At 35.7% G+C, this 19,071-nt stretch overlaps 3 protein-coding genes across 3 annotated transcripts; 2 read left to right on the top strand and 1 right to left on the bottom strand.

Moving 5' to 3' along the window:
• The first annotated feature begins 3,708 nt into the window (after nt 1-3,708).
• Nucleotides 3,709-6,250, top strand: LOC105195125 (S-phase kinase-associated protein 1). Its single transcript, XM_011160378.3, has 3 exons — nt 3,709-3,945; nt 5,152-5,430; nt 5,784-6,250. Exons 2-3 carry the CDS (start codon nt 5,152-5,154, stop codon nt 5,991-5,993), a joined length of 489 nt encoding a protein of 162 aa, XP_011158680.1. The 5' UTR covers nt 3,709-3,945; the 3' UTR covers nt 5,994-6,250.
• Nucleotides 6,251-6,523: 273 nt separating this feature from the next.
• LOC105195124 (beta-alanine-activating enzyme) lies at nt 6,524-11,290 on the top strand. The gene is made up of 10 exons (XM_011160377.3): nt 6,524-6,827; nt 6,950-7,205; nt 7,284-7,736; nt 7,808-8,178; nt 8,293-8,381; nt 8,490-9,385; nt 9,510-9,658; nt 9,737-9,900; nt 10,111-10,374; nt 10,435-11,290. The coding sequence occupies exons 1-10, from the start codon at nt 6,815-6,817 to the stop codon at nt 10,825-10,827; spliced, it is 3,048 nt and encodes a 1,015-aa protein (XP_011158679.1). The 5' UTR covers nt 6,524-6,814; the 3' UTR covers nt 10,828-11,290.
• LOC105195302 (rab GDP dissociation inhibitor beta) lies at nt 10,931-18,814 on the bottom strand. The gene is made up of 5 exons (XM_026133501.2): nt 18,278-18,814; nt 13,926-14,339; nt 13,546-13,759; nt 13,288-13,470; nt 10,931-13,043 (listed from the first exon to the last, which is right to left on the bottom strand). Exons 1-5 carry the CDS (start codon nt 18,436-18,438, stop codon nt 12,687-12,689), a joined length of 1,329 nt encoding a protein of 442 aa, XP_025989286.1. The 5' UTR covers nt 18,439-18,814; the 3' UTR covers nt 10,931-12,686.
• Nucleotides 18,815-19,071: the final 257 nt, after the last annotated feature.

Below are 19,071 nucleotides of genomic sequence, written 5' to 3'. Positions count from 1 at the left end.
ATTTCTTAAGATTGAAGAAATAAAATTATTTTTCAAAATAAAGCTGCTTTTTTGCTTTTTCGCAATTTATTATCAATATCGTATTTTATTTCCACGTAACAAAGATGATAGGTTATTCAGAAACATCAGACAACATGATTGCATTCTGGTAACGTCATATGTTATAATATTTTGTTTTCAAACTTCTGTAAATATCTTTATAGATTCGCGTAGGAGAAAGTAACATTGTCTCTCTTCATCCATCAAACGTAGAAGTTACAAAGTGAATTTTACAATTTTTTGTTAAATTCATGCGACGACGTTAGATTTTTCGCTCTTTCTTTTTTAGATATATTGCAAAGAAAGATGCTATCGCTTTGATTCACTTTGCAAAAGAGAATTAAGATATCACTCAAAAGGTATCACACAAACCTATTACTTTCTCTTACTAGAGGTAAAGAGACAGAGCGAGAGAGAGAGACAGAATATTTCGATGATTTGAAAGCAGTCTTAAACGTTAGCCGCACAGGTCACCGACGTTATTCATTTTAATTTCAAAGACAAATTATTTTCCAAAATTAAAAAGTGTTTGACTTGATATCTATGCTTAAACCTTGTGACGAGATCTTTGAGATTACATAAACTTCTCTTCAACATTTACTTGAAGAAAAAAATGTACACTGAAAGAATAAACTATTATCAAATTTGATAAAGTTACCAAATCCTTGTTTTAGTGCAATGTAATTAATAATTTAGTGATCCAACAATTATATTATCGTATTTGTATTTTCAACAAAATCATTCTTTCCATTTCTTGTAGTGAAACCATTATATTTCCATCAAATGACTAATGTCTAATAATAAATATATTGAAATTATTCATTCATTACTTTTGAATTTGAGAATGTACATTTGAGGATGTATAATACTCATGTACATCTTCAAATTCAAATACTAACTTTCATTTTCAACTCCAATTGTGAATGTGACAAACGTTGTACAATTTTTTAAATTAAAACTAAATTATTTTAATGGAGAAATAGTCAAACTTTAGCGGCGTGTTTCTACGACTGTGCGGTATAATTTCGCGCTCCGGTCTTTCATAGTTTCTTCAATAAGTGAGCGAATTGCAACTGCGACTTTCCTAAGAACTTCCTAAGACTTTCCTGAATCTAGCAGTCGATCTTACGCAACTCGGCGAACCGGCTCTGGTTGACAATCGATCACTGAATGATTGCCGATTACAGCACGCGTAATAGAAGTACATCGATCGCGAACCTTTGCCTTTTCCTTTGCCACCCTCGGCAATGTAACTCGTCATTCAATTTATTAATCAACATTATTATGTAATGCAATGTAATGCGGATCCTATAAATTAGTAAAAGTTTACTTTTCCTAATATTTTTTTCGTCGATCTTTTAATCAGACGTTCTTTTTTCCTTTAAAACCAAAAAATCTTTTAATTCTTAAATATAAAAAACCGCAGTCAAGGGATGTTGACAATGAAAACATTAAGGATGTCAAATAAAATTGTATCTTTTAGAAAAGTCGATAGTTAATATTAAAAGTAGTTAAGTGATTGTTTAAACAACTGACTTTGCTATTATTATAATTTTTGAAAGATTAATAAATCTGTAAACTAAAACATCTTAGTACATGACGCATTTTATTCGCATTTGTTCCCGCTCATTACACTTTTTCAGCTCTTTATTTCTCACTTTTATAGCTTATGTCTCTCCCAACCTTGAAACCAAATGTTATCGTGACCACACAAAGGATTTCCTTTCCTCGGCGTCCTTCCCATTCCTGATCGAACAAATAAAGATTGAAAAACGAAGAGACGGATTTTTTTCTAATGGGGCGGAACCGACGCGACGGGGAGGGTCAATCCGCAAGTTTCTGATAGACAGCTTATATACAACATATGTGTATCGCGTGCTCTTATACGGTTGTGTGAGCTTTGCGTGGGTGCTGGCGCCGGTCGTTCATTCCGCGTGCATCGCGAACTTTATAGATTCTCGGAGCCGCAGCGGATTTCTCTGCGTAATCCTGTGGCCTCCAAAAATTGCGGCGTCACACTCGATCCTCCGTCGGCTCCGCTGTCTATCGAAGGGGGACTAAGAAAAAGATGAACTAGAAGTGGATCGCGCGGATGGCAAGGGTCGATGACTTCGATACTCAATCGCGGTAACGACGAGTTCCTCTCGATCGCGAAATTTACGACGTTATTTCGCACGTCTCAATCTTTTATTAAGGGACTTTCGAGATGCACGTGAAACGTGAAAATTTAATGGATTTAAAGCTGATAATCGGATGTCTTTCGGCTCGGTTTGAAAGCATTTTTAAGACGCAGCAACTTAAAAACGACAGTTCTCTATTGTTCCCCAAAGGTTTTAAGTTTTTTCAACATATCAATGTGGAAAATTATTCTACCTGCGAAAATCGAAAGAGAGAAAGAGACCTTCTTTAATTTAATAATCTCTATTTCGCCCTTTTAATCCAGTTTTTAAATTTTATTTACGTATTTCATATATAATCCTCTTTTCCGCTGAGCCTCAATCAAGCAATAAGATATTCTATGCCCTAGGGGAGGTCGTAAGCACGCATAAACGCGCACGGCTCGAATTACTCGCCTCTCCTATAGAGTACCTAACTATGACGATCGTTCTAACAATAAAGCGATATTTGCCTTTTCGGATAAACGATCCAGCCAGTTTCTTTCGGAAATCAACTTGTCGACCAAACTCGAACGTATTTTTAGGAGTACGCGCCTAAAATAAATCTGCCTACGCGACATTGGACGCTTAATAAAATATATATCTAAAACTATTATATATAAATATATAATAATTATTGTTTTACATATATTTGCTTTTTAATAAAATAGATTAGGTTTTTATTCTATCAATTTCATCAAACAAAAGGACTTAGTAAAAATTGAAATATCGAGAAATTAAAATATAGAGAACGCAATTAAAAGGAACCGCTTGAAAGAGATGAAAAAATCATCAATTATTTTAGTTCATATTGAAAGTCAGCCGTTATAATGAGTCAACAAACCGAATCTATTCATTTAAAAACAAATAATCTATAGGTAATAATTATGCCTAGATAGAACACAAAAGCATAACAAAATTAAAATGACGTCAAGTAGAAGTCATTTTAGGAAAAATCTATAATGATGCTACGGAGTGCTACGAATGAATTTTTGATGATAATTTTGTTATAAATTTTTGATACAATTTAAGAAATTTTTACAATAATTTAAAAATGCTTTTTTCTAGTTAAAAAAACTATTAAATTATTTCATAAAATTCATTTAATGTAATTTTTGTAATTTTTCAAAATCATTTTAAAATACCTTCTATTTGATATCTTCATCTTATTATTTTTTTGTCTCACCTGTGTTATTTTTATTCTTATTTTTCTAATTGTTCCTGAGCTAAATGTTTATAGCATTTATAAAATTTATTTATAAAATCATCATGTGTCATGTTTATATGAATAGCAAATGTATGTAAATATTCACAAGATGTTGCTAAATTTAAAATGATAGCGGATCAGTCTTCTCTCTGCGGAAAAAAATTTATACGTGATCCACGACGCGCGAGAAAAGAGCTTTGTAGCGTCATCTACCATCCTGATGATTAACTCATGTATAAACTCATATATAACGCAGCTTGTTAATCTCCAAGTGATTGTAGATGTCGCGATAGGCGAAAAAAATAAACAACCACTCTGTAACGTCCCGCGTCCCATGTCTCATGCTTCACTCTTTCGTCGTCAACAATCAGAAGAAGTAAGAGCGCACCTGTGTATGCTAAGGGTTGCCGTACAGTGACGTGATCGAGCGGCATTGAGGAAAAAGGATCAGCGAAAGAACGCGGTGCAGAAGGAAACACGTGAATTCGTGCGAAGAAACAACGCTTGCTTCTGAATCTCGCGTCTCGTCTTGAGATCAAAAAGGTAATCGACTACCCTAAGATTACGTCCTGGTTAAGGGATGATACACCGCGCGAAATGAGAACATCGACAGTTATTCGGTACATGCAATAAAATGGAATGACGAGCAACGAGAATAACATATAATAAAATGGCGAATCGGGATTGCGAAGGAAGTTAGGTTAGGGTTGTTTGCGTAAACGTTGCCTGTGCTGTGTTTGCCTCGCGCACACGAAAAAAACGCTTGCGTATGATTGGAAATACTTTTTCAATCATTAAAAGATATCGGAAAGATGGATCGGGATCATTCTTTCTTATGAGATCGTTTTTATGCATTTTGTGCATCACAAAATGGAAGTCAGTTAAGTCTAGGTACACATGTACTATAAAAGAAGGGAGCTTTGTTTAAGTACATGAATGGATTTTCCTTTCCCGGTTTTTTCCTCTCTTCCCCACTGAACTCTTCATTATTTTGTATGTCTAGAAATATACAAAATAATTTTGGAATACTTTCTGTCCAATTAAATTTTTGTCTTTAAATTGTTAATTGTTTTGTCAAAAAATTAACAAAGGAAGGAATAAAATTAGTTTAGAAATATACTGGAATAATTTAGAATGGCTTAAATCGAGTCTAGAGTAGTCTAGAAATATACAAAATAATTTCAATAATTTTCTTCAATTTTTTGTCTTATTTAAATTATTGTAAATTATATTGTCATATTTAACTATGGAAAAAAATAAAACTAGAAATATAAGTATGAGAACTAAAGAATTTAAAGAATAGTCTAAAAATAGAGTATTATAGAAATGATTTCAAGAATTTTTATCTATTAACCTTTTGTAAATAGGTAGAGAGACAATGACATAGCAGGTAACAAAGAAATGCAAGATTAGAAATCTTGTTCTGAAAAAGAAAACTAAAAAATATTATTTAAATCTTAAAGTTTATTCTTTTACATTCCTATTAAGGGTCAACATATTTCTTAAGGATTTAACTAACATAAATTTAAGTATATCAATAAACAATATATAAATGATGAATGATTAGGATGTTGTTAGCACCCTACCTATTTACTTAAGGGTTAAGCTTAAGTTACTAAGTACTTTGTCAAAAACTTAAGAGTAAAAATAAAATATCTTGTAGCATGCTATTTGCGAAAGAATCTTGTATCATAAAAGCAGCTTCAAAGCTTTACTTTGACTTATAATTTTTAATTTGTATTTTTGCAGATGCCTAATATTAAGCTACAGAGCTCCGATGGTGAGGTGTTTGAGGTTGATGTTGAGATCGCTAAATGTTCGGTAACCATCAAGACTATGTTGGAGGATCTTGGCATGGACGAGGATGAAGAGGAGGTTGTGCCCTTGCCGAATGTTAATTCGGCAATCTTGAGAAAGGTTATACAGTGGGCCACCTATCATAAGGATGATCCGCCACCACCAGAGGATGACGAGAACAAAGAGAAGCGTACCGATGATATTAGTTCTTGGGATGCGGACTTTTTGAAGGTTAGTGTCTTTAATGAATGCTGAATCTAACAATAAAGCCAAAAACTTAATCTTTTTAAATCACGATTTTCTAAATAAAATTTAAGTATCAAGCAACAAAAAATATAATTTTTACAATGGAGTAAACACTTTGTCTATTTTAATTTTCTTTTTACAAAAAATTTGCCAAGTCTCATTTTGATTGATTTAGGTTTATATTAAGTACTCCTTTAATATGTTCTATGTCAATTGTATAAACATCTACATCCAGTTCTACTGGACTCTTGTTAGCTCTTTATTAGTCTTTCAATATTATTAAAAATTTAATTATTGTATTAAATTCTAAAAATTTAATACGTGTTTTATTTGCTTAGGTGGATCAAGGCACTCTCTTCGAACTGATCTTGGCAGCTAACTACCTCGATATTAAAGGACTTTTGGATGTCACATGCAAAACCGTCGCTAATATGATCAAAGGCAAGACGCCCGAAGAGATTCGTAAGACATTTAACATCAAGAATGATTTTACGGCTTCTGAGGAAGAACAAGTACGCAAGGAGAATGAATGGTGCGAGGAGAAATAGATGAGAACGCGATTTCTTAAAGTCGCGAAAAGTCTTTTAAATGTTAAATAATTCATCTTTGCGTTACTAGAATGTCGAACTTAAACAGAGCTCCTTGCAATTACTTTAATAAATTTTTCACCCAGTGGCGCAATTTTTTTTTTCAAAGAATAAAATTAACTGTGTATCAAAATCAAATAAGTATGCAAATAATTATGCGAATATGTATCACGTAGGTCCATTGTTATTTATTTCAAATAAAAATAGAATAATGTAAATTACTTTGTGAAATATAGACTTACACACTTCACATTTTAAGATCCGTTAGAATCCTTGGATATTGTCAGTAAAATTCAAGGATAATATAATGTTAACTTTGAATCTTCTTGTTTACAAGCTTCTAGCATACGACTTTAGACAACGCTAATGATTTTATATAGTATAATATTACAAATTTATATTTAAGAATATGTATGTACACACGTGGTTTAAAATTATTAATAAACCTAAAAGTAATTATTTATACTTTTATATCTTCTACTCACCCCGAACCCTTTGAAAATAGATTAAGTTTAAATACAAACTATTATTAGCCAACTAAATTGGGTGTACTTTGCAAGTTACAATTCTTTTTCTGTAACTCTTGCAAGTAATATAAGTTGAGAACCCTTGTTCGTGTTTCCTAACCTCAATATCAAAACAATCTGCAAGAAGGCTCAATTTAAATAAATGCTCAATATCTCTTGGTTTTATCTGTATTATGAAAACAATTATTTTAATATTATTTAATTGTCAAAGGAATTAAATTTTATTAATGCCAGTGGGTACGTTAGATTTATACTATGAGCCAAGCAGGTGAGTATTAGTAATTATTTATATAATATATAAATTTGGTTTATTTATAATAAAAAAAATAACATTAATTATTAAATATATACGATACACGGAATTATTTAGAGTTTCTTACGTTCTTTCAGCTGATTGTACTGAAAGATTAAAGACACAAAGAGACAGAGATGATTCGCAAACTTTACACAATGCATGCAATTGGACTTATCTTGACAAACTAGCTATAGAATATCACGATTTGGAAAATGTTAAGATTATAAGTTACAGAGAACTGAAAGCAGCGAAAGAAATAGTTTTTAGTTATTTGAAATGCATTGAATATCCTGAATTTATTGGCATCGACTTTGACATCTTGGAATGCTGTGTACCTTCTTTAATGCTTGGGTAAAATCCAATTATGTCGAGCATTTAATTAGATATTGTTATGGATATTTATCTTTTAAATTTCTTTTTCTTTTATAGAATCCTCGACAGTGGACATGCTTTTTTCAATATACCTACAGATCCACTGGGGTATACAGAGATATTTGCTTTTTTAAATTTAAAATATATTTTTACAAGATCTGTAACGTCCAACAGAAAAATCATATGTCAATTCGATATTCATGGACAGTTGATATATTTAACAAAATTAGTAGATGTCCAAGAAATTCCCAATAATAGAAAATATCATTTTGCATATGCAATTACTACTTCAGGATCGACTGGAGTACCAAAAGTTGTCAAAGTGCCTCATCCTTGTATATTACCTAATATTACAGATTTAAGAAGAATTTTGAATATAATAAGCTCTGATAAAATCGCACAACTAACGAATTTTACTTTTGATCCTAGTGTTATTGAAATTTTCTTAAGTCTTTGTTGTGCTGCAACCTTATTCATGGTTTCAAAAGCATTAAAGAATAAAGCTGATAGGTGAATAAATAAATAATTGTTAAAAGAAAAAAAGATAAATTTATACTACATAAATATAAATATTTTTTTAGGCTCTTAGAAGAAATATTCCATGCTCGTGTAACAGTTCTTCAAATCACTCCGTCGCTTCTCTTTCACCAGTGGTCCACCGAACGCTTGAAAACAACAATTTTGGACAAAGATTCTGAACTAAAAGTTCTTCTTTTGGGCGGAGAACCGTTCCCTAACAAGAAATTGCTATCGGAAACAAGTCATCCATTGAATACTACACGAGTATTTAATATCTATGGCATAACTGAAGTCTCATGTTGGTCTAGTATTAATGAAATCGATAAAAATAACGTGGATGAGCCTTGTCTAGGTGAACCTTTATCAGAAACTATATTTCAAATCAAGAATGAAGATAACGAAGTAATTAGGGGCGATGGTAGCCTTTATGTCGGTTAGTTTTTAACTTTACAAATATGTGTGAAATATTTTTTATGAAATTCTCTCATTTTTATATAATTTTTTATAATTTGTGTTTTTATTATTTTTTAATATTTGTCTTTAATAGGAAGCACCACTAGGATTTGTATTGTTGGAAATGAAACTGAGGAAGATTTGAATAAGCCAATTTTTCGTGATACTGGCGATGTCGTTTCGGTAAATTTTCAAATTAATTATTCAGAGAGATTAAATGCCATAATTTATCTAAGATTGTTTTCCACAATAGGGGTGAATCTATTCAAATTGTTACTTTTGTTTTCTTAGATAGATGATCAAGATAGAATATTTTATAAAGGAAGACGAAATAATATTGTAAAAAGATTTGGAAATAAGGTGAATTTGCGAGAGCTCGAAAGAGCCGTAACGGAATTGAGTTTTGTACGAAATTGTGCTACGTTCTGGGATGTAGAAAGCCATAAATTATATTTATGTTTAGCCACAGACATGAAAGGAGAATTCTCTAAATTGAAAGATGATATAATGTCACACTTAAAGATATTACCAGCGATTTATAAACCCGACAAGATAATTAAAGTAGAACGCTTTAGTTTTACTACCAATGGAAAAATTTGTCAGACATCGCTGAGAGAAATATGTAGAAACTCCGAAACAGAAGTTAATATAAATAACATAAATTTGAATATTGATGCGAATGAAATATTTGAAAACTTATGGAACAATTATACAAGATCTAAAGATGCTAGTTTTTTAATGTCCGGCGGTACGTCAATAGCGGCACTTCATATCTCAAGTGCTGTTGCTCAAGCCTTTAATAGAGAATTTCCCGAATTAATTGGTATGTTGCTAAAAGATTCTACATTCGACGAATGCGTCAGTTATATCAAAAGTACTTTAATTAGCCAAGATTGCGGTAAGACTGTTAGTCGTTCCATTGATGTATCTCTTAATAGTTCTTCCAAGAATATACTTGATACAGAAGATTACGTAATAAAACAGCCGTTGCGAAAAAAATTTCCACTATTGTCAAATGAGAAGTATTCTTATGAATGGTACAAATGCAGAGGAAAAATTTATGGTAATGCATTAGGAGAAAAAAATATCAAATCTTTCTTAGAAAATATATCAAACGTTGAAGTACTGGCGACCTATAATTTGCAGAAGTGCGTCGATGCTTCGCCAACTGTATATCGTTATTCCGCGTAAGAATGATTTTGAGGAAATTATTTTTTAATAAAAAATGTAGAACGATTCTTAATCGAATTCAGCCATATTTCAGAAAATGAATCTAAAGTTTAAAATAATATAACGTTCGTTTATTTCTAGAGCGGAATTGTACGTAACAGTAGCTTCACATTCCGGTATTGTATGTACTGTTAATTTGTTGAAAATCGATAATGCGCCATATGAAGTAAAACTACCGGATAGAATAGAAGCTTCCGTTTTAGTCCTAAGCAATTTTCACGGAATTGTAGGTAAGCCCCTTTGATATTGACATTGAATTTTAATGATTAATATTTAATAAATGACATAATAAATGTTTCTAATTGCAGGTTGTTATGATGGATACATTTATTGTATCCATTTAAAAACTGGTGACATAATTTGGAAATTTCAAACGCAGGATATGGTTAAGTGTACGGCAATAACGTGTGTACAAGGAAACAAGATGTTTGTGGGTTCTTACGATTTCTATGTATATTGCCTTTCCACGGAAGTAAGTGGCATTATTAAATCAAGTAAGGAACTTGATATGAATAAGGCCCACTTAATTTTATTTTTTTGAACCCTATTTAATAGTTTTTAAAAACAAAATAAATTAGTGGGTCTTATACAGGTGCCTTATAATTATTATCCATGTCAACATTATTAATTAAAATTATGATAAATTATTTATGTTTTAACTGTAAAATACATTATCCCATAGGATGGTACTCAGATTTGGAAAACTAAAGCAAGTCAAGGTGGAATCTGTGCTACCGGTTGTCTTCATCATCAATCAACTTCGATTCTTTTTGGGACATTAGACGGCTCGTGCCTGGCCTTAGAGCAATCCTCGGGACGTATTCTGTGGAAAAGTAAATTGCAGGATCCGATATTTGTCGCGCCTGTTGTTCTCCGGACTGGATATGTCTTATTTTGTTCTGTAGCTGGAATTTTATGTTGTTTTGATATCGAAACTGATTGTCAGGTAAACGTACATCTTCCTTTGTTATCGCTCGATGTAGCCCAACGACTTTTCTTATTGTAGATATGGCAGTATGTGATATATGGTAATGTATTTTCATATCCTGTGATATGGACTCCTGAATCTATGGTGGATGATGAATACATCGTATTGGCTAGCCATAATCAAAATTTATACTGTTTAGAACTGCCACAAAAAACAGTCAAAGAAAATGAGCCAAAATTGAGATATATGTTACAACTGCAGTCGCCTATTTTTGGGACTTCTTGGTGTGAAGGTGGATATATGTTTGTGGCATGTACAAACGGTATTTTCAAGGTGTTTGATCTTCTAGAAGGCAAATTGTTAGCGACCAAGCAATTTCCCGGCGAAACATTCTCTTCGCCAGTCGTTCATAACAATTTTGCTGTCTTGGGATGTAGAGACAATAATTTATATGTTTTGAAACTTAGTTGAATGTGGTACATGAAAATCTGCACTGAAAGTGATTATTTGTATTAGACTTCTTTTATCCTTTGATTTTTAAGCGAGACTTAGTCGGAATTGCAAACATACACGGTTAATACAATATCGTTTATTCCATTCAGCTCTCTTGTGTTACAAGTTGATGGATAATGATGTATCTGTTGCAATTGAGACAAGTGTTATCTGAGTATACCCGTTTCCTCGCCAAATTTTTCGTACGTGATGTGAAATTGTGTGTGCCCATCGTAACCCATGCGAGAGTGCAAGTAAAACATGAATCTAGGAAAACGACCAATTCATTTTTTTCTCCTTGATACGTTCTCCTTGACATACGCCGTTAATTGATAATTAATTGATCGATGTGCATGCGAACGTTCGCGCTCACTTACTCTTTTCTTATCAGGTAACAATACAATAATGATTTATTATGCAAATAAAGTAGTTCGAATCTCAAGCTCACACGAAACAACAATATTTCAACGATTCCATTTTCTCAATATTTTATATATATATATATATATATATATATATATATATATATATATGTATATATATGTATATGTATACATATCTTTTTTGTAATATATAATATATATATATACTATGTGGATCTATATAATATATCTATATAATGAAATGCTTGGCCGCTCCGGATATCCTTCTTCGTTTCAATGTTTCGATATCCTTCATTTTTTTTCGTTTTTTTCTCATTTACTACCGACTTTGTCTCAAGCGTGTATGAATATGCAACTTTCCTATTCCTAATTTCGTTTCTGAACATACATTGAAGATATCTAATCGTGCTATCGATAGTTACGTTTCGTTTTCTAAAGCGAGCGTTTCTTTAACGAGAAAAACGGATATGGAAGATGAAACATAGTTACAATTATGTACATGAGTACACATCGAATAATGCATATCTTGTTATCTCTAATTTTGCTACAGGGTCAATAAAGAAAGGAAACTTATCAATGGAACATCTTCAACCGCTCATTTAGCAATTCGCACAATATTATATCATTGTTCGATTTTGCTCAAAATAATAAATGCAACTTAGACAACTTAAAATTAACGTCCAAATATAAATTTTTTCTGATTCACAACCTAGAGACTTTTCAGAAGTATCTCTATATCTATAGGAATTACCAATGCTAATTTAAACAGAAATATTATGACTCTTATACTGCATCAATCATCAGTTTAACAATAGATTGTAGCTTTTGTAGCAACATGATGTCACTACAGTACCTGTAAACTTTTTTTGTACAATGCGATCTGCCGATAAACGTTTCACTTATTAATATATATTAAAATATGGTACATACGTATTGTATATACGCTACGACGACTCAATTACCTTAAATTTCTTTTTCTTTTATTATTTCCTGTTCCAATGTATATTGGCAGATTGGATTCATGTTTCATGTAAAATATAAATTTATAAGAGGCTCTAACCTTATATAATCCAGTTCGAAATCGTAGAAATAGAGTCCGAATCTTTTTCCGTGTGAATGTGGAGAATTCGTGCGCTTCGGATAGGACTGTGTTGCAGAGACGAGATTAGGAGGATAGGGTGAGACAGAGAAAAATTTGATAGAGAGAATTTTTAGCCAACTTTGCCTCCATTTTCCATCCTCTATCAAAGAGAATCTACATAACTAGGCACAGGTCTGCTCGCAGCATAACTTGTTCCGTGGTATCTGCCTTGAGACACTGTCGCATGCCGACGTAATCGTCGGCAATCGTCGAACGATGTTTCTTTTTTTACTCGAATACGCAAATACACTGGGCGCTTCGATTTATCCTCATAATGTGTGATGTGTATGCACGCGCGCATTTCGCGATTACGGTTACTGATCCCAGTCTCCTTGATCAAGCTTGATCTTGTTACAGTCAAACTCTTCGCCAGTAGCGCGCTTGAATATATCGAGCACGTCTAAGCAAGTGGTTTCGAAATGCGTGGTAGCATCGTAACTGGTGGATATGAATATCTGGCTATTAAGACCATCATCTATCGGCACCATGTAATCGGAGATGCTGATAAATTTCTGTTTGATAGGACCAAGCAGGTCCAGACCGGGTTTAATCTCGACCTCCGGGTTATCCGTCTCCACCGTGGTCGAGACCATAGCGATGAACCAGCCTTTTGCCGCAACTTGATGAGTATACGATACGAGAGACACATATATATCGGAATTACGGCCGACCTGAAAAAAGAAAAAATATTTGATTAAAGATATGATAAAATTATATATATATATTTGATTAAAGATATGATAAAATTTTATATATATATATATAATAACAAGTTCGCGCATCTGTGCGAATAAGTGGCTTAAAAGATTAGAAATTTTAAAGATTTTTGTAATAAAAATTAAAGAAGAGATTGCACATCAGAGTTCATTGATATTATTGAGTCATATATACGAGATAAAATTGATTATCAATTACCTGTTTCTGAGGAATGATAATTTGCGTGGATAATGCGTCAGCTGTGTTGGCTATAGGATGATCCATGAGGCATATGCATCTTATCACTTGACCGACCTTCTTCACGCGATCAGATACGTACGTAGGATCACAAAAAACTTGTTTGCATTGAGCTACTTCATCGCCGGAACGAACGCCAACCACCTGGTCAAAGTAACAATTAATTTCAATGACTAAGTGCAAGTTTAGTTATAAAGATACTGCAAATATGACACTTACCTTGCCATCCTTCATAACGATTTCATCGATCGGCTTATCCAGCATGTATGTGCCACCAAAAATAGCGCTAAGACGCGCGAAGCCCTGAGGAAGTTCGCCTAAACCGTACATCGGATAAAGATACGGCGATTTTCCGTACCGAGCTAAACTGTCGCTATACAGTTTGATTCTCCTAATAGTGGTTATCGCAGTTTGGCCTATGTAGTCGTCATCCCTAATTAAAACATAAATACTCTTTAAAGATAGATGTATAAATATTTGGCACATATTTATTTTTGTAATACAAATTTTAAAATAGGAGAGAAAAATATCATTTTATAGGTTTTTTAATTTCACAATAAATTAGTCACTCTAAAAACTCAGTCTTTGTCAATTATTACCTGTACAACGCTAACGCGTGTCCAGTGAAGTCCTGCGTATTCTTATCCAGGCTGAACTTGTTGTACAGTGCGCTCATGTTGTTGTTGAAGGGATCGAAGCCATCCCACGACTTGGGATCATCCTCCTGCATGTTTTGGACCCACATGAGGAAGCTACGGAACCGCCGTTTTTCGAACAAACCCATCAGATCGCTGGTCAGGGCCTCCTGTTGATCGATTGGGACCTTCGAGATCTTGCCAGACTTGTATACATATGAGCCCTCCACCGACTTGAACTCCAAGTAACGTGTCACACCTGTGTGAATGAGCAGCTTGACGAGAAGACCATTCGCCATCAGGAATTTTGGTATCAAGTCAACATTCCAATCCCGACCGCGGCCATAGCTCTCGTCCGGTGATGGAGCCTTGAATTTGCTAAACAACACAAGCATTATAATTAAAAACGGATATTTACGAAACTTGATCTAAATTACAAATGTGTTATATCCTTTGAAAATAACATAAATGACAAGTACAACAATGTCCGATAAAATGAAATTAAATTCAATTATATTTAATTAAAGTAATTGCTTTTTAGAGTGATTAAAGCCATTAAATGTCTGTCCCTGTTTTCTAATTCCCATATGGGATTTGTGTTACGAAGATACTTTGAAGTACCGGGGCACGAAAATACGTAGAAAGATAAGACACGACAGTGTCGACCATTAAGTTCAGATGATTTCCATCATTCGCAATTAAAAGGTTCGAGTCGGACTTCCGCTTCCGTGGACTTTATCTGCGTTCAGAAACCGCGACAGCGAATTATCAGGGAAAATTATTTCTGTACGAGACTGCTGCGTCGGGACGGTGTTAATTTTGTTCGCGAGTATAGCTTACGTTGACAATTCGTTCGTAAATGATGATTGAGCGACATCATAGCGCGAAACCAAGGACAGCAATTTATTGACAATGATAGGCGGATTAGCAACGCACGATAATTTATTGACGGCTCGTGTTGTTCGCTTTTCGTTATTGGTTTCTCCGTCCCAATGCAACGGCCCGTAAGAAGCGTTGCAACGTAAATACGTTTTAATTTACAGTTTATCCGACTATTCCTTACAATCATTCGTATCGATTAGTTTTATTTTTGCCTAGATTCATCGTAAATCTCATTTAAATTTGTCGTTCCTGGCAGATGAAAAGAACGCTACGCAGTAGCGGTTTATCCGTACATCTTAATTGCCTCTCTCTCCCACTTGTATGGGTTCATTGGATTCGTTGCATTCGCAATCGCGAGACGTCCACAGGTAAACGGAAAGTCCACTGGAACTCGCGTGTCGTTGCACGTTCAACATGCGTTTCTCGCGATCTTTTTACACGAGGCACATAATTACGTGCAATCTTCGGAACGGCCGTCGTTCCGCTTTCCATCTGCATTCGGTGCGAGTGGTGTAAAGTCCTCCTTCTTTCCCTCGAACGGACGGACAAACTTTCATGCTGGCGCGAGGCTGTATACAAGGGAACATAACGGACGGTGTCGAGTGTCGGCAACAGGATATCCGCGCTTTTCAGGTGACGCCGCGCCTCTCGGTGAAATGCGAACCCTATAAAAGGCCAGGCAGCGAAAGGACGGAAAACGGAGGAGAGTTGAGAGGTAGAAGACCCTAATCGCGAACTTTTGACATTTTATCGCGCCTTTTTATTTAACGCAATTATCGCGCAGCCAAGAGAGAGCCGCGGTGAGAGGAATGCGAAAAACAACGTGCAGCAATATTATTTCGAGCATTATCTCTCTCCTCCATCGTAATAACAGCGTCCGATCTCTAATTACATAAACGAGATGCCCAGCTTCCACTGCAACGACAAGAAAATTCCATGAATAAATCAATTGAAATCGGAGCAAATCGGTTGGCAAATATTCTATAACTACTTTGTGTTAACATTTAGCGTTGCACGTTTTATGCGTTGAAATATTTAACGTAGAAAACAATGACAAAAGTAATGGCTTTTATGAAATTAACTCGGACTTAAAGATCGATGAGATGGGAGCTGGATATTCAGCGTAATGCGGAAATCTCGCGAAGGAAATTTGTATGTGTAACCGGAGGAGAAAAGAGAAGGATGGTGAAGGTAATTGCCGCGGAGATTCGAAGTTTGATCGTGTTTCCTGCGTAATTAGTGCTGTAACGCGATAAATGTCGAGAACAGCGGTATTCTGAGTTGCTCAGAATTATGGAAAAACGTCCACCGCACGATAAGCCGCAAATTAACACGTGCGTGGATCGAATGTTTTTGCACACCGTTTCGTTTATCGTGAGTTTTTCAATAATCAAAGACAATCGTCGACAATGGAATCACGTGTGTTCCACGTCACGTGCATCGATGAAAAAAAACTCAAATAATTAACTGCGCAAAATAATAAATAATAAAAATTGCAAAAAATTCCAGTAGAAATAAAATTTTGAAAAAATAAAATAAGAAAAAACACAAAAAATGAGAGAAAAATAAAAATAATAAAATAAAAAATTATTTATTTTGTTATATGCAAATTTATTCAAAATATATTTCTAAATCGGAATAATTGAATGCTTCAATCAAGAATATCTAGTTAAAATAAAAATTTGATTTGCTTATTTTGATTTTTCTTCGATAGAATTTTTTATAATATTCTTCGAAAAGCATAAATTCCATTTTTTGAATATATGATACGATTTTTCTAAAATTCGTCTTAAATGAGATTTTAAGACTAATTATCATGAACATATTCTTTATTAAATAATTGATTTTTTTCAGCAGCAGAATTAATATTTTTCTATTTATCTGTAATGCATCAATAATATAAATTTTTATTGCAAAGAACATAGTGTAAACTCTTCTTTGTGTATTTTAAACAAAACGTGTGTTAATCAAAGAGAAAGGAAAAGACTAGCGGTGTAGAGAGTGCAGCTGAGAAGCGCCAGCGCGGAATACCGCAGTGAAGCGTGGACGAACTGTCGTGGATGAAGAGTGACGTTTCAGAGAATCGCGAGAGAAATTGCGCGACGAGGGAAGTCATTAAGGAGAATTTAGAATTTAACACAGGTCAAATCATTACGCGGCAGCGCCACGACGAACAATTTCGCCACGTTCGATCGAGCGGTTCTCTCTCTCTCTCTCTCTCTCTCGGAGGAAGAGAAGGAGGAACGAAGCAGGGAAGGGCGGACTCTCTTCTTCCCCTCTCCTTCCTGCACTCGAGTGTAATCGTTGCGAAGGCCGATGGTTCCGAACTTTCCGCTGTTCGTTCGTGCGGTCGGTAGCAACGACCGGAATTCGTAATTAGCGTCTCTTCGCTGCTGAACGCGACATTAGTTTCTGCTCCAAAATATCAATGTATAAATAAATTCGTTTCATTTCCGCGTCGTCTATTCCGTGGTTTATCTCCTCTCCTTGTGTTTCCAATGCAAATAGATCTTAGTCTGTTCTTTTCGACTGAACTTCTCATATAGTTTAGCTTTTCTCTATCTCTCCAGTGTGAAAAAGATGAACTGCGCAAGAAGTTTGGCTGAAAAGAACAGCCTATTGTTTTATTTTAAATAGAAAAAACGCAAATAAAACTCTCCTTAGCTTATCATTGATAAACTTTTTATGAAGGACAACGTCCAATCTACTTCATTTCGAGTGCAAAAAGTGCAATATGTAAAGAAGAGATTGGCTAATCCTGTCGACGTCAGAATGAGAATGCATTTCGCGGATAATCTCTGCGTAGAATCGTTTTGGAAAGGATTATTACGCCGTTGCCTAGAGTGATTTTTCTTGGTTAACCACGTGGAAATAAAACCGCGAAGATTACGCGCGGGTTCTTGTTGCCGATTCGATTAATCGCGGAGAGGAGAAGTAAAAGCGCGACTCGCCACGTTTGGACAATTCGCGCGCGCGGCGGGAATGCGGGCTCGGGAATCGATACGCTTCCCCCCCTCGCTCGTATGCGGCGCAGTTCCGACGATACGCTACGTTCCCCGTGGGAACGTATTTTCACCTTTCTTAACCCGCTAATGTCACTCTAATTCTCACCCCTTTCATACAGATCGGCGCGATTTCGATCGATCGAAGGGAAGGAAAAGAAACAAAATCGATATCCGCAATCGCACCGTGTCACGTCGCCCCAATTGTCGACGACGACAACGGTTTCCCGCCGGGGGGCGGACGAAGGCAGGAAGGAGGGAGAAGAGGGAGAGGGGCGGATTCGCTCAACGTAACTGAGACATTTGACGAACGGTATAGGGAATCGTGTTTTAATACCGGAGAGACGTCTTCTTTTCAGACGTTCTCTGGATTTTCGCTCGAGAGAAAAAGAGGAAGAAAAGGAGACGGGTGGAAAAGACGAGAGTATCTACCTGAACAGATCTTCGAGGGGCGTGATGGAGGCAGACTCGCCGCCGTAGTACTTGTTGCGGTCGATGTGTAGCACCCGCTTGCCGCTGACGGAGAGCATACCCGAGAGGATGCATTCCTTCAGGCCGGTGCCGAGGACGATCGCGTCGTACTCTTCATTCATGTTTGTGTCAGAGGGGCAGATGGAAGTGGACGAGGAAGAGGAAGGCGGAGTGCTCGAGTCCTCTTGACGGAGTGTCGCGCGACTTGAACGCCAAGTGTACTACTACCCGTCAACTCTCTCGCTCTCCCTTGCGATGCCACGGGCTCTTCTTTCCCGTTCTCACTCGGTCTGCCGCGTGTCCCACGACACCACTGAGAAAATGCTGTCCGGGACGACTGCTACGTGACACGACTTTGCACGGCACGGTTCGGCACAGCACGACACGGCTGACACGGCGTGGCGCGGAACGAAACGGAAGGAAGACCAGCTCTTTCGCTCGTTTTGCTCTGTCGACGGTGATCGGGTGATGGCGCGGTGGCAACGACGATGTGGTGGCGGTGACGACGGCGGCGACTGACGTCTAACTTTCCCCTAGACTCCCGCGTGTCACGCCGACGCGTTGCGAAACGGCATTAAAGTTAAAGAGACGCGCGCGTGGCTAATTCGTTATTTACCTTTGCTTCACGAGCGACTAATTACCATCATGTTTCTGAGATGAAAATTCTTTTTTTCTAACCGGAAAAGAGAATTGTGAGACAGAAGGAACATCGACTGCAATCAGATTGTCGCGATAATAATGAGCTCTCTTTCTCA

This window comes from Solenopsis invicta, chromosome 5, assembly GCF_016802725.1.
Source record: "Solenopsis invicta isolate M01_SB chromosome 5, UNIL_Sinv_3.0, whole genome shotgun sequence".
In the NCBI taxonomy this organism is placed as follows: Eukaryota; Metazoa; Arthropoda; class Insecta; order Hymenoptera; family Formicidae; genus Solenopsis; species Solenopsis invicta.
Note: the sequence above shows the minus strand (reverse complement) of the source record. Positions and strands in the feature narration are given on the sequence as shown.